We start from the raw sequence: 26,396 nt of genomic DNA on the forward strand, positions 1-26,396 counted from the left end.
GTAAAAGACGAAAGTTTGCCTGTATAAACACCCTCCTGTTTGGAGATCCACGCACCCTTTCCAGTTAGGTCATTAAAGCATTAGCTAATTTGTCTATTTATACATTTTGAGGTTTACCTGCTAACCTACCTCTTCTAAACTATACTAGGAAGGATCTTAGGAATATCTGCAGCCTCACCTCCCTGCCAGCTCAGGGTAGATTTCCAGTGCGTTGAAACCTATAGGATCATCGCCCCGCATGTTGTCTTCAGTGAATAGAGTTGTAAGTGGTCATCCCCAGTGGAGCTCATCCATGTGCTCTTGCCAAAATGGGATCTTCAAATAGCCAGGATGAATTGCATGGCGTATAAATATCCTCTCCCCGCCAGTGCCCCCCCCCCAAATCAATAACTTAAAATCCTCACCCTCTCCAGCACATGTGTCTCTTAGAGATGCGGGTGCAAAGATGCTCTTGTCTGAGAACTGTGTGTTTTTACTTGGCATTGCATCTTTAAACCAGGCAAATAGACACTTGGGCCCAGATTCACTACGATTATGCCTCTAAGGATTGTTTTTGTGCAGAAAGGTGTATCTTTCTGCACAAAACAATCTTACAAGTAACACAGGCACGCTTGCACCATAGTGCATGTGTATGTGGGTTGCAGGGCAGCCTCAAGTGCTCCAGCGCAAGGAGAGAGCTGAGAGTGCCATATCTTAGTAGATTGTAGAGATGGGACTAGGGCCTTTGGGAAAGTGCAGGTCGGGCTTTAGTTCTGTATTGAAAAGGATCCACCACACACAAGGATTAGTTACTTACCTGTAATCCTAGTTCTCTTCCAGGGGTATCCTCATCAAAGTCATAAGCATTAGAATATTCCCGCCAATGTGCGGGATCCCGGAAACAGTATATTATATGTGCCCCACATATATATATCCATACATATATACCTATATGTATACACAAGCAATTGCAGCCCATAAACCCTAGAGCTGAACCATGCTGTAAGGAATTTCCACTATACATAAGAAAATAGCATTATAAACACGAGAAACAACATTATAACTTGTTTAGAAACTGTTTTAATGCTTAGAAAACAGCAGAAATTCTTAGAAAACACTGACAGCATAGGAAGCTCCCAGGCTGCATTGCAAATACCCAGTCTAAAAAGACTGAAAAGCTAACTAATAGCTGCATAGCAAAAAACTGACACCGTGCCTTTAAGGCACACCTGACCCCCACCTTCCCATCATGCCTCAGGGGTGGCAGTTAGGTCAGTTGTTCTTTGCGGAGACTGAAAAGTCATGGCACAAAGAAATAATAACCTCTGAAAACGATCACACCTTTGCCCGGGGAGGCGGGAGGGTTGCTTATGACTTTGATGAGGATACCCCTGGAAGAGAACTAGGATTACAGGTAAGTAACTAATCCTTCTCTGTGAAGTAAGAGATTTTCCCTTTGGACCGTCTCACATAGATAATAGAGGCACTGCTAAGGTGTCCTGTCAAGGATAGATATCACTTGTGAGAGTGTCTACCAAGCCCAAATAGGTGGCCATATGGGGTTCAAAGTGTACAAAATAAGAACCAAGTCATGAAAATCAATCCTTCCAATAGAGTGTCATAAGGGTGATCCAATACACAGCAATATAATAAACAAAATGCATACGTAGAGTACATTTAATTAATCAATACATGCTTTATTAAAACAAATTTTAAAAGGAGAGACTCAACATAGATACAATTTTTTTTTTAAATTAACTCGTTACACAAAGAGTTCCTTTTATAAAAAACAATTTTTTCATAAAAAAATATATATGCACAGATTAAAACCAACCTATCTCACGAGTCAAAATCACACAAATCATAAAGAAGGACACATTTTGCAATGAAAGCACCACAGTTGTGCTTCAAAGGTGTTGGTTTGTGTTCACCATGGACCAATACCACTAAACTCGCTATGCCCAAATATTTGGTAATTGGTCCCAGGACAAATACAACTCGGGTTTCAAGCGTCGACGCGTTTCGGTGGGCAAATTAATAGGGCCACCTTCTTCAGGACGGGTAATAATGATCCTTCCTTCTGTGAATCATACTTCTAACAATACCTCAAAGTTGAAAGTTAAGGGGATGCCTGTAGTCTGTAACTTGCAGTATCCTCAAACGGATTCGGCTTATTCACGGGTAAACCGCGAAGAACGAGGTGACGGTACGGAGGCCGGATTATGTAGAGCTATACAGCCTACTAGCTTTAAACAGACGAGACTCTACGCTGGTGGATTGACAAACAAGTGGATATAGACTATCAACCACCAACTTTTATCTTCCTCCACTACCGCTGATTAATTAACGTGGTGCAGATAGATTGCAAAGCAGACAGTATTTTCACCTTAGCCATTCAACACGAGGATAAAAAAGCACCAATTTTTCACGAAGAGAGTTTATGTGTATTAAAATATATCTACACCAACTTTTTTATCTTCCGTGAATAAACCGAATCCGTTTGAGGATACTGCAAGTTACAGACTACAGGCATCCCCTTAACTTTCAACTTTGAGGTATTGTTAGAAGTATGATTCACAGAAGGAAGGATCATTATTACCCGTCCTGAAGATGGTGGCCCTATTAATTTGCCCACCGAAACGTGTCGACGCTTGAAACCCGAGTTGTATTTGTCCTGGGACCAATTACCAAATATTTGGGCATAGCGAGTTTAGTGGTATTGGTCCATGGTGAACACAAACCAACACCTTTGAAGCACAACTGTGGTGCTTTCATTGCAAAATGTGTCCTTCTTTATGATTTGTGTGATTTTGACTCGTGAGATAGGTTGGTTTTAATCTGTGCATATATATTTTTTTATGAAAAAATTGTTTTTTATAAAAGGAACTCTTTGTGTAACGAGTTAATTTAAAAAAAAAATTTGTATCTATGTTGCGTCTCTCCGTTTAAAATTTGTTTTAATAAAGCATGTATTGATTAATTAAATGTACTCTACGTATGCATTTTGTTTATTATATTGCTGTGTATTGGATCACCCTTATGACACTCTATTGGAAGGATTGATTTTCATGACTTGGTTCTTATTTTGTACACTTTGAACCCCATATGGCCACCTATTTGGGCTTGGTAGACACTCTCACAAGTGATATCTATCCTTGACAGGACACCTTAGCAGTGCCTCTATTATCTATGTGAGACGGTCCAAAGGGAAAATCTCTTACTTCACAGTATATTTTGGTGCTCTGTTCCTTTGGACGTTATTGAGCCCCTCTCCTTGTGTTTACAAGACTAATCCTTCTCTTCCAGGGGATCCTCATCAATAGTCATAAGCATTAGAATAGAATAGCGAGCCTCACCTCATCCCCCTGCGGGCAAAGGAAAGAAACAGAGAAGGAACAGTATGCTTAGATAGACCCAGCTACCCAAACAGGTTCCTCAAGGAGGCTTGGCCTACTTGGGCATCCGCCCTGGAATTGGATTCGAGGCAGTAGTGCCTGGTAAAGGTGTGAACCGATTTCCAAGTGGCCGCCTTGCAGATCTCTGCCATTGGAACGTCATGCAAGAAAGCTACTGTGGCCGCTTTCCCCCTAGTAGAATGAGCCTTAGGGGCCAAAGGTAAGGGCCTTTTCGCCAGCTGGTAGGCTAGGGTAATGCAGGAAACAATCCATCTGGAAATGGATCGCTTAGCTGCTGGGAAGCCTGTTCTCATGGCGCCATAGTTGACAAACAGTTGATCCGTCTTCCTAATGCCTTTGGTACTTTCCAGGTAGAATTTAAGTACCCTCTTGAGGTCTAAGGAGTGGAGCGACCGCTCAGCCGGTGTCGCTGGATTCGGGAAGAAGGATGGCAGGGAAATGGACTGATTAATATGAAAATCAGACACTACCTTAGGGAGAAAACATGGATGTGCCCTTAAGACCACTTTGTGCTGGTGGAAAACTGTGTACGGCTCTTTAGTACAGAGAGCCTGGATTTCGCTTACTCTGCATGCCGATGTAATGGCTACCAGAAAAGCGGCCTTCCACGACAGATGCTGTAAGGAAGCTCTGTGGATCGGCTCAAAAGGTGGGCCCATCAACTTGGACAACACTAAGTTCAACTCCCACGGAGGAGAAGGGTTTCGAACAGGGGGGTAAACTTTCTTCAACCCCTGCAAGAAGTCCTTGACCACCTGCATCTGGAAAAAGGAAGGTTGACTGGGAGACCTCCTGTAAGCTGTAATGGCAGACAAATGGACCCTGATGGATGCATACTTCAAGCCTGATCTAGCTAAGTGCAGAAGGTAAGGAAGGAAGACGTCCTCCTGTCCCTTTGTAGGATCAAGGTGATTCTCCCTACACCAAATGAAGAACCTCTTCCACTTAAACGCATGAGACGCTCTCGTGGAGGGTCGCTTCGCTTCTTTTAGAATATGCATGCAGTCAGGTGGTAGACCTAAATGTCCGTATTGCAGGACCTCAGGAGCCATGCTGTTAAGTTCAGTGAGGGAAGGTTGGGATGCAGAATCCTCCCGCCCATCTTGGACAGCAGGTCCGGCCTGCAAGGCAGTCGCCTGTGAGGCCACACTGAGAGATGGAGAAGGTCTGGGTACCACCACTGGCGCGGCCAGTCCGGACCTATGAGAATCATCTTCATGTCGGATCTGAGCAGCTTGGATACCACCTTCGGAATCAGAGGCAGGGGCGGAAAGGCGTAGGCAAATGTCCCTGACCAGTCCATCAAAAGAGCATTCCCCCTGGTCCCTGGACGGTGGAATCTGGACGCGAAGGCGTGGCATTTTGAATTTTCGTCGTCTGCAAACAGATCGATTTCTGGACGACCCCAACAATGGAACAGGTCTGCCACCACTTCGTCGTGCAGCACCCAGTCTGGCTGATCTTCGAAGTGCCTGCTGAGTGCGTCTGCCTTGATATTCAACTCCCCCGGAAGGTGCACTGCCACTACCGAGAGGTTCCGGGTGAGCAGCCAGTGCCAGATCACCTGTGCCTCCAGGGAGAGGGGGCGTGACCGAGTCCCGCCCTGTTTGTTCAGGTAAAACATGGTCGTGGTGTTGTCGGTCTGCACCAGGACTGAGTCGGCCTTGATTGCTGGGAGGAACGCTTTTAGAGCAAGGTGTACTGCCCGAAGCTCTAGCATATTTATGTGGTAGCCCTGTTCTTTTGTAGACCACCGACCCTGTATTTGGAGGCACCCCATGTGGGCCCCCCAACCTTGCAGCGATGCATCTGTCACCACCGATTGCACCGGAAGTGGGTGGTGAAACGGGACTCCCACCATCAGATTGTCCTGACGAGTCCACCATGCAAGGGAAGATTTCGCCACCTGGGAGAGAGAAATTCGATCTCCCCAACGGCCTGTGGACTGATCCCATTGGTCCTCTAGAGCTTGCTGCAAAGGTCTCATTCGCAGTCTGGCGTTGGGAATGAGAAAAATGCAGGACGCCATGGATCCCAGCAGAGATGCCACTTGCCGGGCTGACGGCCTCTGCACCTGCTGCATAAGCCTGCATTTCCTCTTCATTGAAGACAGTCTCTCCCCCGAAGGATACGCTTTTCCCACGCTTGTGTCCAGAACGGAGCCAAGGTAGTGGATGGACTGAGTGGGCTGCTGCACGGACTTTGCCATGTTGACGTGAAGGCCGAGAGTGTGCAACTGTCTCAGACAGGTCTGGAAGTCTTTCTTCACCTGCTGCTGGGATGGAGCCTTCAGCAACCAGTCGTCTAAGTAAGGGTAGACGAATAGACCCTGCTTGTGTAGGCAGGCCGCCACCACTGCCATACATTTGGTGAAGACTCGCGGAGCCGACTTGAGTCCGAATGGAAGGACTTTGTACTGATAATGCTTGCTTCCAACCACAAACCGCAGGTACCTGCGGTGATGCTTTGCGACTGCAATGTGAAAGTACGCATCTTGGAGGTCCACCGAACACATCCAATCCCCGACTTGCAGATGTGGACATATTTGGTGAAGCTCCAACATACGGAACTTCTCCTTGACGATGACTTTGTTTAGGAGACGAAGGTCCAGAATCGGCCGAAACTTGTGCTCTTGATCTTTTTTGGGCACAAGGAAGTACCGGGAGTACACTCCTTTTCCGACCTGCGAAGGAGGAACTTTTTCTATGGCCTGTTTTTGCAGAAGTGTCCTCACCTCCTTTTGGAGCAGTTTTAAGTGGTGAGGACGGGACCTTTTTGGCGGGATGTCTTTCGGATGCGCTCGAAAACGTAGCGCATATCCATTTTGCAGTATATTCAGCACCCAGCGATCTTTTGTGATGCTGTCCCAGTCTGCTAGATGTTGTGACGCACTTCCTCCCACTGGAGTGGGCAACGGCCGTAGAGGAAGCCACAGCTCATGACTTTCCTCCTCTTGTGGTAGTGGAGGACTGCTGTTGGTGTCCACCTCTGCCCCTGCTGGATTTTCCGCCTCGAAACTGCGATTTTCCTTGGGGCTTACTCTGAGACCACTGAGGGGTTTGAACCCTCTGTTGAGGCCCCTTGCGTTGGGTGGGTCGAAAACGGCGCTTGAATTACTTTTTCTTCTCCAAGCCCACAGCTTTGAGGGTGTCCAGCTCAGTTTTCATGCGCCCCATCTCCTCATCCGTGTGAGTGCCGAAGAGGGAGTTGCCAGAGAACGGGAGGTTTAAAATCCGTTGCTGCGCATCTGGCTTGAGCCCTGTCAGCCGCAACCAGGACGACCTCCTGGCGCACACGCCGTGTGTGTAAGAATGGGCTGAGAGCAGCGCACCATCCGCCGCCGTGCTAATCGACTGATTAGCCACCAGAGCCCCTTCAGTGACAATCTCTTCGAAGTCCTTTTGGTCCTCCTTGGGGAGCTTGGACTTGAATCGCTCCATCGAGTCCCAGAGAGCCCTATCGTATCTGCCCAACAGCGCCGCCGCGCTGGAGATTTTGAGGGAGGCCGCCGTGGAAGAGCAGGCCCTGCGTCCCCAGGAGTCCTGTGTTCTGCTCTCCTTATCTGGAGGAACGGAAGAGGAGGCCGACGCCGTCTGACCCTTTCTTGCAGCCGCCACTATTACGGAGTCCGCAGGCGGGTCCATCTTCACAAAGACAGGATCAGAGGTAGCTGGCTTGTATTTCTTGAGGATACGAGCCGGAACCGCTTTGACGGTCGCCGGGGTGAGGAAGGTGTCCATGACGGGTTCCATGATTCCTGGGACCAAAGGCAGCAGTGGACGAGAGGCAGACTTCTGGTGAAGTGTTTCAAAAATCACCGACGTGGTGACTTGGGGGACTGACATCTCAATCCCCAATTTCTGCGCTCCCCGCTGCAGCACCTCCTGGTAGGTGTTGATGTCGTCTATGGGCGAGACCCTGGACACTGGGCTGCCCGATAGCGTGGGTGAATAGTCCCTGATGGAGGACCTGGTGGACGAGGAAGAGGACGATGATGGTGACCTCCACTCCCGGCGATGATCACGAGCCCGTGATCCGGATGAACGCCCCTCCCGCCTGGGGGAGCGCGATCTGCGTCGCCGGCTGTCAGGCGACTTCTGACGTGCTGGCCTGGGAGGACTAGCTCTGTTCACAGCCTCCACCAGCCGTGTCAGCGGAGAGTCATGCACTTGACTATTCACGCAGCCTCCTTGTAGCCCCTGAGTCCTGCCAATGATGTGCTGGCAGCAGCCATCTGGGCGAAAGAGAAATGGTCCCTTGAGTCTGAGGGGAAGACCTACGGGGTTGGCTGGCAGGCTCTCGTGGAATTGCCGGTCGTGGAGATGCCCCTGAGTGGGAGGAGGAATGGCGCGAAGCCGACTCTGTCACCAGGACCACCGACCTGTCCGAGGCCTGTCTTGACGTCGATCCGTGGCGTCGCCTTCTTTCTCGCCGGGACTCTTCTCTCGACGTCAAACGACGCCTCGATGTGGACCGGCGGCCATGTTCAGTGGGCGAAGAATGCCGCCTCGACGTCGAACGGCGATGTGAAGCCGACGACGGAGGCCCTCTCTCCCTCGACGCCGAAAGCCGTGGGGACGTCGGCGGAGATACTGCCACTCTCGATGTCGACGCGGATGGCAACCTCGACGCCGAACGCCGTCTGGATGACGACGGTGGAGGATTCTGCTCTCTCGACGTCGAACGCTGATGGTGCCGCGATGACGGCGGGGATCGTGCCCTCGACGACGGAGGGGTGACACTCCTCGACGCCGGTCGTCGCCTGGTTGACGACGGCGGAGGGTCCATGCTCCTCGACGCCGATCGTCGTCTAGATGACGATGGCGGAGGTTCCCTGCTCCTTGACGCCGATCGCCGCTGGGTGGGCGACGGCGGAGGCTCTCTGCTCCTCGACGCCGATCGTCGCCTGGTTGACAACGGCGGAGGTTCCCTGCTCCTCGACGCCGATCGTCGCCGGGTTGACGACGGCAGAGGGGTGGTGTCTCTCGACGCCGATCGTCACCGGGTTGACGCCGGCGGAGAGGCTCTAGATCTCGATGCTGATCGTCGCCGAGTTGACGATGGCGGTCTGGACTTCGACGTCGACGACGTACCTGCTCTCGACGGCGAGCCCGCTGTCGAAAGTCTCTTCTTGGAAACACGACCTACCGGAACATCTTTCCTCAGCGCCGATCCCGACGCTGAGGCGTAAGGACGAGAGGACTTGCTTCTAGATGTATCTCTAGGCCTCTTGGAGCCCTTCCTCACCGGAGATCGCCCTCTGGATGGTTGTGCCAGGCCATAAATGCGAATTCGCTCTCTGTCCTTCAAAGTTCTCTTGGACAGGCTCTGGCAGTGAGTACATGTCTTGGAATCATGATCCTCCGGTAGACACAGGATACAGACCCTATGAGAGTCAGTCCTGGCCTTCTTCTTGCCACAAGCAGGGCAAGGATCGAAAAGAGATGGCATTTTAAGTTGGAAAAAATGCCCAAAACTGCCTAAAAAAGACAGCCTCTTACTTACTTAGATGTAAAACGTCGAAGTAAGGGAAAAAACAGTTGAAAAACAGACAATATTTTCTGACAAACTCAGAAAAAAGTGGAGCTCTGTTGCCAGGATCCTTCCAGAAGGAGCCGGAAAGAACAACTGACCTAACTGCCACCCCTGAGGCATGATGGGAAGGTGGGGGTCAGGTGTGCCTTAAAGGCACGGTGTCAGTTTTTTGCTATGCAGCTATTAGTTAGCTTTTCAGTCTTTTTAGACTGGGTATTTGCAATGCAGCCTGGGAGCTTCCTATGCTTTCAGTGTTTTCTAAGAATTTCTGCTGTTTTCTAAGCATTAAAACAGTTTCTAAACAAGTTATAATGTTGTTTCTCGTGTTTATAATGCTATTTTCTTATGTATAGTGGAAATTCCTTACAGCATGGTTCAGCTCTAGGGTTTATGGGCTGCAATTGCTTGTGTATACATATAGGTATATATGTATGGATATATATATGTGGGGCACATATAATATACTGTTTCCGGGATCCCGCACATGGGCGGGAATATTCTAATGCTTATGACTATTGATGAGGATCCCCTGGAAGAGAACTGAAGCTTACACACATTCTCATGCAGTCCTCTGGTGGACAGTTTTCTATGAGTGGGCTTCTTCCTTCTCTGTCCCCTTAGGCCACGCCCTGTTCCCCTTAAGGAGTAGAGAGTGTACCGAAGGTCAAAATGCCTCCTGCTCTTTCCCAAGGGACTTTGCCCACAACATCCCAGTGATGCCACCAAGCTACTCAGATAGCACCTGGGGCTCAAATAGTGCTTTTCCTTAAATGCCAGGAGAGTCATTGTGACTTGTATGTGTGACGTTACTGACAACACTTATCATAAAGAAAGCAAATACACAATAACGTGCCCTGAATCAGGTGGAGAGCAGTGGTCTGCACTTGGAGTTTCCATTGGGTTCAACAGGAAGATCTGCATAGAAGGCTCAGGCTCCATGAATCTCAGGTGATAACTATGCCCTGCTATTCAGCACAACACTGCATACCATAATTATTTTGGGAAATTCATCTCCCAATTGCTATTCATAGCCATTTTGTCCTTAACCAAAGGATAAACATTTCACGTTAGTGTTGCATGTAAGATCTCATGTTGCTTCCGGGTACATTGACGCGTACAGTGACCAAGGCAATCATCTCACTGACTGACCTTAGAATTCAACTGTTGTAACTTTCTTATAGCAACTCTTAAGTTAAGTAATCTTTCTGTTATTTTACTGGTAAGTGGCTATAAATGTAAAGTTTCTCTGAGCTAATGTGAAATGTTTATACTTTTTTTTTGCAGGACTTCCGAATTCACAAATTCAGATATTGGTCCAAATATCTAAACACATTGGGTTTAGAGAAAGGAATGCATGCAGAAACTGCCGCTGTGGTGGATCACAGAAAGGATGCCTTCAACACACTTTTCAAAATCTCTCAAGAGCATTGCACTTTATCTTAGAACTTTCTTATAATTATAGGAACAATGCAAGAACTACGTAATGTCTACCTCTCATCGCACTTTTCCTCTACGCCACTATTCGATACTTCAGCCTTTAGCGGTGTATGGATATGGGGGCATAACATTGAATGAACACTAATCTTGAAGAAAGTGATCACAAACAAGAAGAGTTTTGCCACATACAAGCCCCTCATTCCCACACAGACAACTGTGAATCGCCTTTGACAGTTCTATGTCCATATTAGAAAGCAACAAACCTATATGTGGTCAAAGTCATGAGCTCTACCCCAGGAAGGATTCCTCAGGCCCCCCATACATCCCATACTTACACATGCCCTTTTAAGGAGAAATGATAATAGATTGCACATTATGTTGTCACCAGCTTACCTGTACTGTTGTCGTCCCTCCCGGCAGGGCTTGAGACACCACAGTACTCTGTGTTTTCCTCAACAAACATCAGCCAGACACGGAGATAAAAAGAGCTATTTGGCGTTGCTGTAAAGAATGGTAGGCAACATGGGTCGCCACCATAAGAGCCTTGCCGCATGACACACGTGTCCAACATACAAGGGTAGACACTGTGGTATGGGTCTGCTTACGCAGGAAGGACGCCGGCTGCCACAGGGAATATTGGCAGCTCATCCCATATACCTGCCACTAAAACTTATCAGGAGGAAGCTTGGCAACCCACTCTCCTTTATCTTCCCTGTCTCAAGTTCAACCTGCAAGGAGTTCCTGGTCAGGCAAAGAGATCCTCCTAAAGGGGCAGAGTTAAGGCTGGCGCGGGAAACATAAACAGTCCAAAATGTTCTCCAGGGTCAAAGGACAAGAGGGATGGAGTCATTGATAATACACTTCTCTCTTTTCCCTATATATCCACGAGGATAGCAAGTTACACGTAGAGATTTTCAGAGTCTTTTAGCCCTAGAAAGACCCTGAAGTATGCCGCCTCTCTTCGCTAGGAGGGAAACTTCACCCTAGACCCGAATGAGGGACTGGAAGTCTACCTTAAGTAGTTCTGTACCGACATAAGAAGAGCTCTCCGTAGAAAGCTGAATGACTGCACGCCCAGGGCTATGAAGGAATAGCCCGGAGGATCCAAGTACTGTGTTGAGTTCTTCAGAAATTCCACTTCATCCACTTTCTTTTCATCTCTAGGCAGTCCTTAAAATATTACACATCGCAAATTGAGGGTTCTATAGATCAGAGTCTCTTGTGCACTCAAAAATATTTTGACCACCCAACTGAAAACATATTCAACATATTCATTAAGATTAGTAATCCTGACTAAACCATGAGTGTCAAGGGAAGAAATGTCTCCAGTACCATGAAATGTATTCTAGCGTCAGTGTTTCCAACTGGAGAATCAGCAGAACGCATTTCCATAGTGTACTAAGATGCAGAAAAGTCTGCTGAATGACTGCTTGGGTATTGTCCATCTTTATGGTAAAATCTTTTCATGTGTTTGCCGGAAACTTTATCTTAGTCAAACAGCACACTATCTGCTTCTCTTTCATTGACAGAGTATATGAAACATTAGCCTGTCAATGACATTCAGGTAATCTGCACACCTGCGCCAATCAGCTCATTTGTAAAGGCCGAGCAGAAAGTGTGGGGCCATTTTTGAATGATGCAGGTATAAAGTAGGAGACAGAGAGGGGTCATACCAGAAAGAGGTTTGAAGTTCATTTCCCAGCATACTCCTAATTTCTGACGTTGTCAATCTCCTCCATACATCAATCACACCAGAAGCAGTCCCTATGTTATAGAACATGTTATGTTTCCATCTGCCTCTCTCCCGTGAAGCCAGCCAACCATTCAAGCTGTGCTACTCCAACTTATGGCCTCACCTGATACCAGAGCTGCACCCCCTTGTCTACCATTGGGCGTTTTCCTCCCATTCCAAAATGGCGGCAATACCAGACTTACCCTGAAGTCTTTACTGCAGCTCACAAGAAGAGAAGCAAAGGCAAGAAGAGGGGCTAGAGCAGAAATTCATTCCTCTGGACATCTAAGGAGACTAGTCTTTGTGAGGGAGGATACACGTCTCTACTGCCATGAAATCTGCAATTGAGGTGAATGCTTCATGCATGTGAAGTCCACCAACAACCGAGGCTTCTAAGATGGATATGAGAGTGAGAAGGAAAGAAGAGGGCGGTGTTAAGAGGACTAGAAGGAAACTGGAAAGTAGAGATAGATAAGCACAGCGTGAGGGGAGGGGATTCACCCTGAGGAAAAACAGGACAGCGAGGAAGGGAAGGGAAGAGGCGAGGAGGGGAGAAGACAGGAGAGGAGAGGCAGGAGGGAGTGGAAAAAGAGGGCCGCAAAGAGGAGCAGAGTGAAGAGCTGAGACTTAAGGGAGAGGATAAGTGCCCAGCAGGAGGAGCAGAGTGGAGAGCTGGCAGACAGGAGAGCAGGGTGCAGAGGTGGCACGGGGCCGCAACGAAAGGGCTCCCAGTGGTGAGCAAAGGTACAGGGGGAAGAGAGATTAGAGGGGAAAGGGGAGTAGAAGAGGAGTGCAAGAGGGGAAAGGAAAGCAAGCTCGATAGAAAAGGACAGAGAGCTGGAGATGAGAATAGGGAGCAACGAGTGGATAACGGGGAGCAGGGGCAGAGGGAAGACTTAAGAGAGGAGAAGGGAGAGAGTGGAGTGGAGTGCAGGAGAGAGCAGGCCTTTGACGTCCTTCTACGGGTTCTGCACTTGACTTTCAACATGGATAACAATAAGAATGTATCCACACAGTCCCCGGATTGCCAACTTTGTTTCCAGATGATTCAATATTCTGTTCCGTAAAAGGGAGTTAAGCCTCTTCTGCATGCTCTGACTTTTCTCCAGTTTTATGATATAGACAATATTTCTGCTGCGTCCAGGCTGATAAATGGAACTGATGAACGTCTGCACATCATTCCCCTTCACGGGAGGCTGTTTGTTTCGAGAGGCTTATTCGATTCCTCCGTCGAAGAGAAAGCCTACCCTGCGCCCATCGCTGGGGACCAGATGAAATGCTCCTCATGGCTGCCAGTCCCACAGTGGACCCCAGCACCCCCGCCTCCCCACCCCCACCCAAGCCAGGCAGAGAAGGAATCCAGGGGGCAAAAGGCAGAGACACCTACCTACACTCCCAATATCATTGTCTCAGTGGAAACAGGAGCATGCTGGGAATGCCGGACTGGATATGGCGTCCAGTGAATTGGTGGGCGGGACTTGCATTTTCAGCACTAATTGTGTTTCTCGTTATTGCACCAATAGAGAAAATAAAAAATGTGTGCTATTTCAAAAAGTATCACAATGTAGCGTATGCATATATTAATTAAATAAGATCATCACAGTTGCATGAACTTCAGCAATCGTTTAGGCTGTAACTCCCAAAAGTTGAAATTCCCTCATGAATGATCAGTTCACCAGTTGGATCAAATAAATGACTTTTTCAGGTTTCTCGAAGAATTGCATATTTCCTCGAGTCTTGAAATGCATAAATACTTCTGAATGTGGAACTGTCACAGCTAAACAAATCTTATGGGGCGTATTTACAATTTACAATCGCCACAGGACCGTCACTTTTTGTGAAGTGCCACACAGGACTGTCACCTTTTTTGTGACGTTCCTGTGGTAATAAACCTTTGACCTTATTTTCAAGGCTGCGTTAAGCCACTTAACGTGGCTTAATGCCGCCTTTGTAAATCAAGCCCCCTTTCACGCTAGACTTAGCATGAAAGGGGGGTGCAATGGGTGTTGCGGTGGGTGTTCCGCCGCAACACCTATTGATTTTGATGCTGCTCCCTATTTACAAGGGTGGCGTAAATATGGAGCAGCGCCAAAATTAAGACCAAAAATAACCTTTTCTTAGCATGGCAAAACGAGGAAAAATGATTCATTTCTCCTTGTTTTTGCTGTTTCTACTGTGCTGCATTGTGCAGCACACATTGACTCAGCAAACCGCCATGAATGATTTTTTTTATGTGCAGGAAGGTCACCCTTCATGCACATAAACAATCACTCAAAAAATGACGATTTTCAACTTCGCAGCACACATAGGAGTTACAAATCACCATTTGTGATTGTTTATGTGCAGGAAGGGACACCTTCCTGAACATAAACAATTATTCCCTCAACGCAGGCACCCTTGCACTATGGTGCAAGGGTGCCTGCGTTGGCACTAGGCAGCTTAATTTAGCGCCAGCGCTAGGGAAAACACAGGGGTGCAGCGTATCATTGTAAATACGGTGCATCCCTGTGTTTTCAGAGTGACGGAGCGCGGTGTTAGCAATTTTAGCTTAACGCCTTGCTCCGCCGTTCTATTATAAATAAGTCCCTTTGTGCGATTCCAGGATGGGAAAACTAACTCCAAAACAGTGTTTTACACCCACAAACATAATAGGGCATTTACTAGGTTCTGCAGATGGAGCCAACCAAAAATGCCCACCAACCCTGGATTTGTGAAAGTGTGAATTCCACCATACGGAGCAAATTTCTGTATTGATAAATCCTGAAATACAAGTTAATTCATGGAGGACGAGAATTTTGAGTTCAAATGCATAGCGTTCTGTTATTATTTCTAAAATAAATGTATTAGCAACTGGAGTCAAGTTTTCTCGCTTTCAAGAATTTCTATTTTTATTGACAGTACTGAAATGTCTATTCTTTTGACACTTTGAGAGAATGCAAATCCATACGTTCTAACATGTGCTCAGTGTTATTTGTGAGCGCGAAGAGATTTTCTCTCGTATCTACAATTACCATGCACTCTGCGCCATCTAGCGGTAATTTGGGGTTTTATTTGAATAAAATGTTCTTTTTAGTACTGGCTAGACTGCAAGCGCACATGCTGGTACAGCGGGGAGTTTCAGCAGGCCCACTTCAGTCATAGTTACTGGCTTTTAGATACGTTTCTACACCAGCTTGAAGAGAACTTCTTATTGCTGTGGATGGACGATGAAAGAAGTACACATGCCCCGCAAAACTTGAACATTTGAGCTCCTAAAAGTGATGCCACCATCCTATTGGTGACGCACAACAGTGATTTGCCACATCCCATTATTTGTGCTCTTGAAACTGCTTCCACACTCCAGCTGATGATGCACCAATGGTGATTTTGTATCTACATGTGGTTTTGCTTCTAAAGGTGATACAGACCTAAAAGTGATTTTGCACCTAAAATCGATTTTACACCAAAATGCTTCTAAATTTTTTCCACACTAACTAGTTAATGTTTTCCACACTTAACGTGAATTTGTACCACACTCTGCTGTCAATCAAGTGTGATGTCATATTGATGCACGCATTGTACACCAAACGTTACATCTTACAACCACCTTTTCTTTCTGAGATCTTGAATTTGATAGCGCACTCCTGGGGGCTTATTTACAAGCCCATTGCGACGCTGGTGCGTCACTTTTTTTGATGCACCAGTGGCACAATGGTCTTGCTCATATTTTCTAGGCCACGCAGTCACCCTGCGTGACTTTTCATGGCCTTGTAAATATATGCCCCTTTCACGCATTACTGAGTGAAATGGGCTTTCCATGGGCGCTGCTCTGGGTGTTCCCACGTAGCATCCATGGAACTTGTCGCATTCCCAGATATACAACATTTTGTAAAACTGGGATTGCGTCAGAATCCTACGCCTCCCCAGGAGAGGCATAGGAATGGCGCAACAATGAGAAATACTTTTGAAAAATACTGTTAATGATTGTTTATGTGCAAGAAGGTGTCCCTTCCTGCACAAAAACAATCAACCCCGCATTGCAGGCACCCTTGCAAAATGATGCAGGGGTGCCTGCACCGGTACATGGCAGCCAATTGTGCACCAGCACAGGGGAAAGCACAGGGATGTGTTGTATTGTTGTTAATACAATGCATTCCTGTACTTTGAAAATGACGCAGCGCGGTGCAGCTAAGTGGCAGGCAGCACCACGCTGCATCATTTTCTTGTAGACGAGGCCCCTGATTTCTTCCTAAAATTGTGGTGCCCCTTATGTGATTTCTTCTCGGAGTTGTGGTTTGCATCTCCCTTCCATACATGTTGCACTAATGGTAATTTTGCACTTAAATTTGCTTTTGAACTTTAGCACAAAGATGCCCCTTAAGGCGTATGCTGGGCTCTGCAAATTATGACTCAATTTGTTTCCGCACTGTTGTCAGTGCTGTGCCTAAATGTGATATTGCACATAAAAGTGATTTCACACCCAAATGAAATTTTGTACCTAAATGTGATTTTTTGCTTCTACGTGTCTTTCTATGCTTCTGTTGGTGTTGCACTTAAATGTGTTTTTGAGTGAGTCACCTTCAACCATTGATTGTTTATGTCGCCTCTCATCATTCATTGCTTGAAGCATGCGTCATTCCCACTGTGGATCAGGCCAGTGGAGTATTGCAGTCTCATTGTTAGCTATTGGCATTAGGTTTGTTGGACCACCTTCCTAAACCAGGCCTCCCATTACTGTACACAGACGGTGAAACAAAGTATTCATGCACTGCGAAGGAGGCACATCTGTTCTTCGATCAGTCTTTCCACACTCTTGTTTATGTGACACCCAGGTGAATTTTACAGCTCAATGTACTGTCAACTGAATTTGAGGTCACACTCATGCACACCTTTTACAGCTGATGTGACATCTAACTACTGCGTTTTCTCTCTGTAATGAGTGATAATCTGTGGGCGCAAAGTTAATCTGCTGCTCAATTCAATAGCCTACACTTTTTCTTATAGGGCCTTGTTATGGCCACCAAAGCTAAAACAAACATTTGCAATGCAATCGGTCGCGCCTTTGGGACCTTATATGTATTTAGCTATGCAACACATTAGCCTGGCTGCTGAAACATCTACTGTTCTTTAACATGGAGGGAAAGTAAGCATCAAACTGCGTGACACGCCAGGTATGGGAACACATGGAGACAAATATTGCCTTTCAGCTGGAAATGGTATAGTCCAAAGCTCTGTTTTAATATAAAAGTAGGGCCTTCGGTGGTCATATCACTGAAAATACAAGATTTAAAAAAAAAAATATTATTGTCTACAGGTGCTCGTGGAAGACAGTTTCTATGGACTGGAATCTAGAGAATGCTAACGCGATTCTGGTATTTTACTGACCTCTGCTGGTCGTTTTCTATCAAGAAAGTTAAATAGAGGCAGTTGCCAGAAACATTTAAAAGAGAAAGTCCCTCAGCAGAAACCAATTCTGGGATTTTACTGACCTCTGCTGGTCGTTTTCTAATAAGACATTTCAAAAGAGGCAGTTGAACAGAAAACAAAGTCCCTAAGCAGAAGCAGACACGTCCTAGGGCTGATCTCCAGAGCCCATAAAGTACATACACATATAAGTATATAGTAAAGTATTTACTAAAGTATAAATACTAAAGTATATACAAGAGGTCTCGAATGCTCGACCTAAAAAAGAGCTTCATTAAGAACGTCCCGCAGAGTCTAATTCCTCTACATTATCCAAAATGACCTTCAAATGCCACAAGTCCCGGACCTTATTTATGAGAAGTGTTGCATCGCTGTGACAAAGCAGCAATGCAACACTTCTCAGTGAGCACCCCTTGCGACACCATAGATGCGCTGTATTTACAGTAAGGCGCATCATGTTGCAAGGAGTTACAGATACATCAGTATTACTGACGTATCTGTAGATGCAAAAGTGCTGCATTGCTAGGGTGTATCTGAAAACAGACGCAACTCCAGCAAAATGTCCTTTCACATGGTGCAAGGCTAATGTGAAAGGGCCTGCATCACCCTTACGCCTTCTATGAGGCAGATGTAATGTTTTGATGCAATGGCGTCCTAGAAGTGGCGCACCGAAATTTTATAGATTTCAATGCACCACTTCTACGAGGCTTTGATGCGGGGGAACGCCCACCCTGCATACATTATACCTGACACAGGTATAATGTAGCGCAGAGTTTTATGAAGTGACGCATCTGCCTAGATGCGTCACTTCATAAATATGGAGCAACATGCCGCATTATTTACACCACCTAAGCGTCACAAAAAGTGATACAACGGCGGCGTATATGTGACGCAAGGCCTCATAAATAAGGCCCAGAGAATTCTGCCAACCAACCTGGAATATGTAATTAATGGAAAAAATTAGGGGCCGGCCTGCACTATGGAACTTAATCAGAGTATCTTACTGTGGAAATCAAGATATTCCTGGTGAATCTGAAAGGCAGGCCGCTTTTCTCATCAGACAAACATTAGTTAATTTGCCAGCAGCTCGGGGGGGCCTCTTAGTTTGACGGAACTCACTCAGATTACAGCTGCACAAGATGATACTAATTGAAAATTGAGAGAATATGTTAGTTGCTGGGCTATTTTTATCACAGAGTGAAATATTCTTTCAATGTTAGCTGTTTGTGTTTTAGCTATGTTTTATTTTTACTTTATGTCATATTGGTTAACTTGTATGTGTGTCTAGTCATGATCTTCGAACGTTAAATCCAAATGGTCGCACACTGCTGACCTACCAGCGTGTTACCCCAAAGAACTGTGGTCCCTGTAGTCAGCGTCGGCGGATACACCTATGCTCTTGTCGTGAGTGCAAGTGTGAATAGCGTTAGCCATCCCTGGACACGTGTTTCGAGGTAGTTGCCTCTCGTCAGCAGGGAGTAGGAAAGAGTGTAGGGTTGCTGTGTAAGCTGCTAAAATCATTATCAGGTAAAGTACCTCTCGTAGCAACGCAGGTGCGTAACCTGAGTCCGTCGACTCCCCGGCTCGAAGAGCCACTAAATAATTAAATCCAAATGGTCGCACACTGCTGACCTACCAGCGTGTTACCCCAAAGAACTGTGGTCCCTGTAGTCAGCGTCGGCGGATACACCTATGCTCGTGTCGTGAGTGCAAGTGTGAATAGCGTTAGCCATCCCTGGACACGTGTTTCGAGGTAGTTGCCTCTCGTCAGCAGGGAGTAGGAAAGAGTGTAGGGTTGCTGTGTAAGCTGCTAAAATCATTATCAGGTAAAGTACCTCTCGTAGCAACGCAGGTGCGTAGCCTGAGTCCGTCGACTCCCCGGCTCGAAGAGCCACTAAATAATTAAATCCAAATGGTCGCACACTGCTGACCTACCAGCGTGTTACCCCAAAGAACTGTGGTCCCTGTAGTCAGCGTCGGCGGATACACCTATGCTCGTGTCGTGAGTGCAAGTGTGAATAGCGTTAGCCATCCCTGGACACGTGTTTCGAGGTAGTTGCCTCTCGTCAGCAGGGAGTAGGAAAGAGTGTAGGGTTGCTGTGTAAGCTGCGAAAATCATTATCAGGTAAAGTACCTCTCGTAGCAACGCAGGTGCGTAACCTGAGTCCGTCGACTCCCCGGCTCGGAGAGCCACTAAATAATTAAATCCAAATGGTCGCACACTGCTGACCTACCAGCGTGTTACCCCAAAGAACTGTGGTCCCTGTAGTCAGCGTCGGCGGATACACCTATGCTCGTGTCGTGAGTGCAAGTGTGAATAGCGTTAGCCATCCCTGGACACGTGTTTCGAGGTAGTTGCCTCTCGTCAGCAGGGAGTAGGAAAGAGTGTAGGGTTGCTGTGTAAGCTGCTAAAATCATTATCAGGTAAAGTACCTCTCGTAGCAACGCAGGTGCGTAACCTGAGTCCGTCGACTCCCCGGCTCAAAGAGCCACTAAATAATTAAATCCAAATGGTCGCACACTGCTGACCTACCAGCGTGATACCCCAAATAACTGTGGTCCCTGTAGTCAGCGTCGGCGGATACACCTATGCTCGTGTCGTGAGTGCAAGTGTGAATAGCGCTAGCCATCCCTGGACACGTGTTTCGAGGTAGTTGCCTCTTGTCAGCAGGGAGTAGGAAAGAGTGTAGGGTTGCTGTGTAAGCTGCTAAAATCATTATCAGGTAAAGTACCTCTCGTAGCAACGCAGGTGCGTAACCTGAGTCCGTCGACTCTCCGGCTCGAAGAGCCACTAAATAATTAAATCCAAATGGTCGCACACTGCTGACCTACCAGCGTGTTACCCCAAAGAACTGTGGTCCCTGTAGCCAGCGTCGGCGGATACACCTATGCTTGTGTCGTGAGTGCAAGTGTGAATAGCGTTAGCCATCCCTGGACACGTGTTTCGAGATAGTTGCCTCTCGTCAGCAGGGAGTGGGAAAGAGTGTAGGGTTGCTGTGTAAGCTGCTAAAATCATTATCAGGTAAAATACCTCTCGTAGCAACGCAGGTGCGTAACCTGAGTCCGTCGACTCCCCGGCTCGAAGAGCCACTAAATAATTAAATCCAAATGGTCGCACACTGCTGACCTACCAGCGTGTTACCCCAAAGAACTGTGGTCCCTGTAGTCAGCGTCGGCGGATACACCTATGCTCGTGTCGTGAGTGCAAGTGTGAATAGCGTTAGCCATCCTTGGACATGTGTTTCGAGGTAGTTGCCTCTCGTCAGCAGGGAGTAGGAAAGAGTGTAGGGTTGCTGTGTGTTCAGGGATGGCTAACGCTACTCATACTTGCATGCATTACACGGGCATAGGCGTACTCGCCGACGCTGACCTCAGGGACCATTTTTCATTGGGGTAACACGCTTGGTAGGTGGAGCAGTGTGCGACCAATTCGAAGTAACTTTATTTCAGGCTCCCTTGAGCCGTTGGAGCCGACGGGCTCATGGTTACGCACCTGCGCGCTACGAGAGGTACTTGACCTGATAACGGTTTTAGCAGCTTACACAGCAACCCTACACACTTTCCTACTCCCTGCTGACGAGAGGCAACTACCTTGAAACACGTGTCCAGGGATGGCTAACGCTACTCATACTTGCATGCATTACACGGGCATAGGCGTACTCGCCGACGCTGACCTCAGGGACCATTTTTCATTGGGGTAACACGCTTGGTAGGTGGAGCAGTGTGCGACCAATTAGACGTAACTTTATTTCAGGCTCCCTTGAGCCGTTGGAGCCGACGGGCTCATGGTTACGCACCTGCGCGCTACGAGAGGTACTTGACCTGATAACGATTTTAGCAGCTTACACAGCAACCCTACACACTTTCCTACTCCCTGCTGACGAGAGGCAACTACCTCGAAACACGTGTCCAGGGATGGCTAACGCTACTCATACTTGCATGCATTACACGGGCATAGGCGTACTCGCCGACGCTGACCTCAGGGACCATTTTTCATTGGGGTAACACGCTTGGTAGGTGGAGCAGTGTGCGACCAATTAGACTTAACTTTATTTCAGGCTCCCTTGAGCCGTTGGAGCCGACGGGCTCATGGTTACGCACCTGCGCGCTATGAGAGGTACTTGACCTGATAACGATTTTAGCAGCTTACACAGCAACCCTACACACTTTCCTACTCCCTGCTGACGAGAGGCAACTACCTCGAAACACGTGTCCAGGGATGGCTAACGCTACTCATACTTGCATGCATTACACGGGCATAGGCGTACTCGCCGACGCTGACCTCAGGGACCATTTTTCATTGGGGTAACACGCTTGGTAGGTGGAGCAGTGTGCGACCAATTAGACTTAACTTTATTTCAGGCTCCCTTGAGCCGTTGGAGCCGACGGGCTCATGGTTACGCACCTGCGCGCTACGAGAGGTACTTGACCTGATAACGATTTTAGCAGCTTACACAGCAACCCTACACACTTTCCTACTCCCTGCTGACGAGAGGCAACTACCTCGAAACACGTGTCCAGGGATGGCTAACGCTACTCATACTTGCATGCATTACACGGGCATAGGCGTACTCGCCGACGCTGACCTCAGGGACCATTTTTCATTGGGGTAACACACTTGGTAGGTGGAGCAGTGTGCGACCAATTAGACTTAACATGATCTTGGAACGTGTTTTTATTACCATTTACTGTGATCCTTTTATGTGCTGTGCTTTTTTAGAGTTCCACTAATGTCTGTTAGAAGTATGAAGACCCTTACCCCAAAGAGTTTGCGAAAAGCTCTGAAGAAGTTGTCAGAGATTAACTCAACATGAAAAACGTTATTTTTCCATTTTAAAGAACCTATTAGGAATACACTCAGCATTTTATGGAGAATGGCTTTTCCAGGCACATGTGCAGCTTGGAGTCGGGTGGATGTTGCAATGGTGACTTGTGGATGCCCTGAAGGGTATTATCTCAGTGCTAGCCAACATAAACACGAGGGGATATTGAGCACAGTGTCTTTGTACAGCATCGGGGAAAAACGGTTTGCTATTATGCATACTATACTTTGTAGCCCTCCCCTGCTAAGTCCTTTGTAGCCCAACCGACAGGGTGCTTAATATCAAAAGGACATACATGTTCCTTTTATGTTTAACACGCCCTGACAGTGAAAACTCAAAATTGTTGTTTTCACTCTGGCAAGGCCTGTGGTCACTTTGGATCACAAGGAGTTTCGATAGCCATGACACTAAGGGGCAAATTCCGATTGTAAAACGTACCGACCGACACGGACCGGGAATGGAGACCGACCGACAAGTACCGGTTCCTTACGACCCGTGCAGTACGATGCAACACGTGTGAATTAGAACCTACTTGTACGGAACACAAGCCGCATGACCGAACCGTACAGAAATCAGTGATTCGCCCGTAAACTGACCCAGAATCGTACTGACCAACACGCATCAGGAATGGACCCGACCGACACGTACCCGCACTGTACGACCCGCGTAGTACGATGCAATACGTGTGAAACGAGACCGACTCGCACGGAGCACAATCCGGAAGACCGAGACTTTCAGAAAACTGTGACTAGCAAACAATAGACTCCTCTGCGACCAACGTGTACGCCAATATAGAAACACAGCAGAATGTCAGTGTGACAGACTCGGGTTACCCCGCAAGAGCCACTGGCAGCGTCCGTCCCCGTCAAACGAACGTCTCCATCATGCCCAACAAAACCAAAGGAAAAAAGATTAAAAAGTACCAAAAATGCAAAGACAAAGACAATAAATAAAAGAAATAAAAAAAGGAACAAAGACACACCCACAACTCCACCTACATAAAGGCCAGAAATCCCTACCATGATCCTTTGCAAACTACAGACATAGGATAGCAGACAACACCACCACACTGCAGAGACACACCACAACTCGCACACCACACAACATCTACACCAGTTGCACCTCTCAAAAAATAAATCACACATTCACAGATAAACTCACACCCACCACACTCACTTACACCCTCACACACACATCAATCCCCACAACCACCCAGCACCATGCTCCTCAAGAAGAATCCAAAGTTCACAGATATTGAGTTGGAAGTCATCATTGATGAAATCCTCAGAGTAGAGCCACATTTGTTTGGCACATTGGTCCAACAGACCCCCATGTCACAGAAAACAAAGATGTGGGAGAGGATTGTCATCAAGGTCAACGCACAAGCACCTTGTCTGCACACAAAGGACTATAGTCAGAACAGGTACTATGAGGAGCGGCGGAGGGTCAAGAAGCTCATCGACAGGGAGCACACATTGAGCAAGCAGACTGGTGGTGGCCCTCCTGTCAAACCAACACACTTCAGGTCCTGGGAGGAGAAGGTGCGGGCCGTCCTGCCACCGGAGAGCATCCATGGATTAACAGGAATACCAGAGCCTGGTGAGTACACAACCAATATACTCAATATTGTGCGGCAATACACATATATCACTGTCAAGGGGATAGTGAAACCAAGTACTATCAGCAAAGCCATAGCAACAGAAAGGCAAGTATCCTGTGACGTGTATGCCAGTTACACAAACACAATACCTGCCATCTCATAGTAATATGGAACTATGTCATAAAATCTACAAACCTAACAACAAATAATGCAAGGCATTTGCATAGATCACCAACAAACACTGTCATCCATTTTGCCACCATTGTCACACTACCTCACAGGGAAACTGATTCAAAAGGAAGGAAGGTTGGGTCTGCTGGGAATGTGCTTGTAGCAGAAAGCACAATGGCAGTTGCAGTCACAGCCAACAGCCACCCTCACACATGGTCCCACAAGCTCCACCCCAAACCCTGCACATCTCGCAGGGAGTTGAAAAAAACTGACAAGATGGCTGATAATGGGCTCTGCTGTGGGGATCACAAGACCCTGGTGAGACTTGTACCCAAACAAACAACAGGACACCACAGCCTCACATCCTGAGTGTTAACTTCGACTGGGATGGAAGGGAGAGAGGTGGAAGAGAGATTTGTCTCTATATAGTGCCCTCACACACCTAGCAAGGTGTCATGCTTCATCATAGGGCTGTGCTCCTCGTCGGGCCGGCGCTGCAATGCCCGACGGGCTCCCGCGAAGGGGCTCTTTCTCGGAGATCTTTTTAGAGACAGCCGTATGGGTGCGTGGGGGTAAGTGTAACAGGTGTAGTGAGAAAAAGTGAGGTGGGTTAAAATAGGTCTGGTATTGCCAAACGAGGAACAATTTTATTCTGGTAGTATACCAGCCTAATTAAAAAAGGTGACTCCCATGGGGATTATGATGCTCCCCCGGGCAGTAAGAAGGTCGACATGTTTCTTGCCATATGCCCAGAACGGGTCGGTGGCAATTCTTCAGGACCAAGTGAGAACGGTGCTCGAACAATTGATTAATCTCTACTACATGGTGGGTGATAGTAAAATTAGTACTTCACCGGGTGCGTCCATTGGTTCCCACGGGGGGGGGGGGATGGACCCACTGTTGTGCCACCTAAAAAGGGAAGAAAAAGTACAACACATAGGAACAATAAGAACAATATCAGCATACGAATTTTAGTGCTGATTGGTATCCGTGAGTGCCCGTGCAGCAGTGAGGTTAAAAGTAAAATTTGCTACGAGAGATTTTCGTAGTGGTCGATTACTAAAGTGTAGATCGTAGTATCGACTAACATGCTATAACGTAACGCTAAGTGCCAAGTGATGTGGACTATTTCAAGGCGGACTGATAATGTTGTTACGTAACGATAAGTGCCAAATATTGTGGACTATTTCATAACGGACTGGCAGTGCTAAAAAGAAACGTTAAGTGCCAAGTATTGTGGACTATTTCATGGCAGACTGTATAGCAAAATGCCGCGATAAGTGATCGGGCGGAAAAAAGGACCGGGTGAAGTGGCGGGTAGTCGTTCCCAAGACTAAGTCGCTAGGTGTCAAAACTTATAGACACTAGTACAGAGGACTCTATCGTATAGAGCCGCAATAGAGTGTCAGGGTGGCCAAGTGCTAGGGCAGGTTGTCGTTTACCGACCTCTTGAATAAATGGGCTCACTACCATGCAATTGGCGGATCATGAGCAGTAGTAAACATGGTGCGAGAGGTAAACACGGAAAAAGAGCAAAATCCACGAGGGAAGACTCACCCCCTGAGGGACAGCAATTAGCTGTACGGGTTCGCCTCAAAGCCAGTAAAACGGGGCTCGCCCTGAAAATAAAGATGCGTATAAATATCAAGCATGTGCCGTTACGGGAGTATCGGCATAAGTTGCATCGTACTCACAATTTTGGGAGTGCTCGCAACCGTGATCCTATCGTGGCTTGGGCTTCCGTGACTGAGACGCGGAAGAGAGTTCAAATTAAAGGAAGTTGTCACACGCTGCTAGACCGGCAGCTAGACCGCAGATTGGCGCGGCCATCTTGGAAGTGTGGCAAAACTTTATTGAACGGGCGGTGCGGGAACAATTGCAATAATATGAAGTCTATCCCTAAATGGAAACCTATCAGTTTAGCGTGAAAGAGGGATCAGGGTGGTGATTTGCCAGGGGAAATTAATTTCTCAAAGGGGTAGACCGAAAAGTAGGCCAGATTGGACATACAGGCGGTGGAGTGCCACTGCGATAATCAATGTGGATTACGGCCCCGGGGAGGAGAAAATAATTTATTTGATTAATTAAATTGTGGGATACATCATGAGTTGTGATGGTTGGCCTTATGAGTGTGAGAAGGCATATGTCAAAGTGTGTTGTAGTTCTTAGTGTCCCATCAACTGATGAAGTAAGGTCATAGCTTTTGAGCGGACCAGAAGGAAATGTTTTCACTGAAAGTTCACCCCGTAAGCATGACGTGGGTTAGGTATTATTGAGAGTGGCCCATGGTATATCGTCGT

At 47.3% G+C, this 26,396-nt stretch overlaps 1 protein-coding gene across 2 annotated transcripts in view; it reads left to right on the forward strand.

Annotated features, from left to right (window-relative positions):
• LOC146866260 (programmed cell death 1 ligand 2-like) overlaps positions 1-26,396 on the forward strand; it is a 423,355-nt gene that overhangs the window by 378,484 nt on the left and 18,475 nt on the right. Inside the window, exon 6 of one of the 2 annotated variants that reach the window (XM_085635130.1) lies at positions 10,215-13,656. The exons of the other annotated variant lie outside the window; for it this stretch is intronic. Coding sequence (XP_085491256.1) covers positions 10,215-10,257 — 43 coding nt within the window. The 3' untranslated portion in view covers positions 10,258-13,656. Of the gene's footprint in view, positions 1-10,214; positions 13,657-26,396 lie in introns of those variants that run through there. 2 annotated transcript variants of the gene reach the window in all.

The sequence above is a fragment of the Triturus cristatus genome, chromosome 2_1, assembly GCF_964204655.1.
Source record: "Triturus cristatus chromosome 2_1, aTriCri1.1, whole genome shotgun sequence".
Taxonomy (NCBI): Eukaryota; Metazoa; Chordata; class Amphibia; order Caudata; family Salamandridae; genus Triturus; species Triturus cristatus.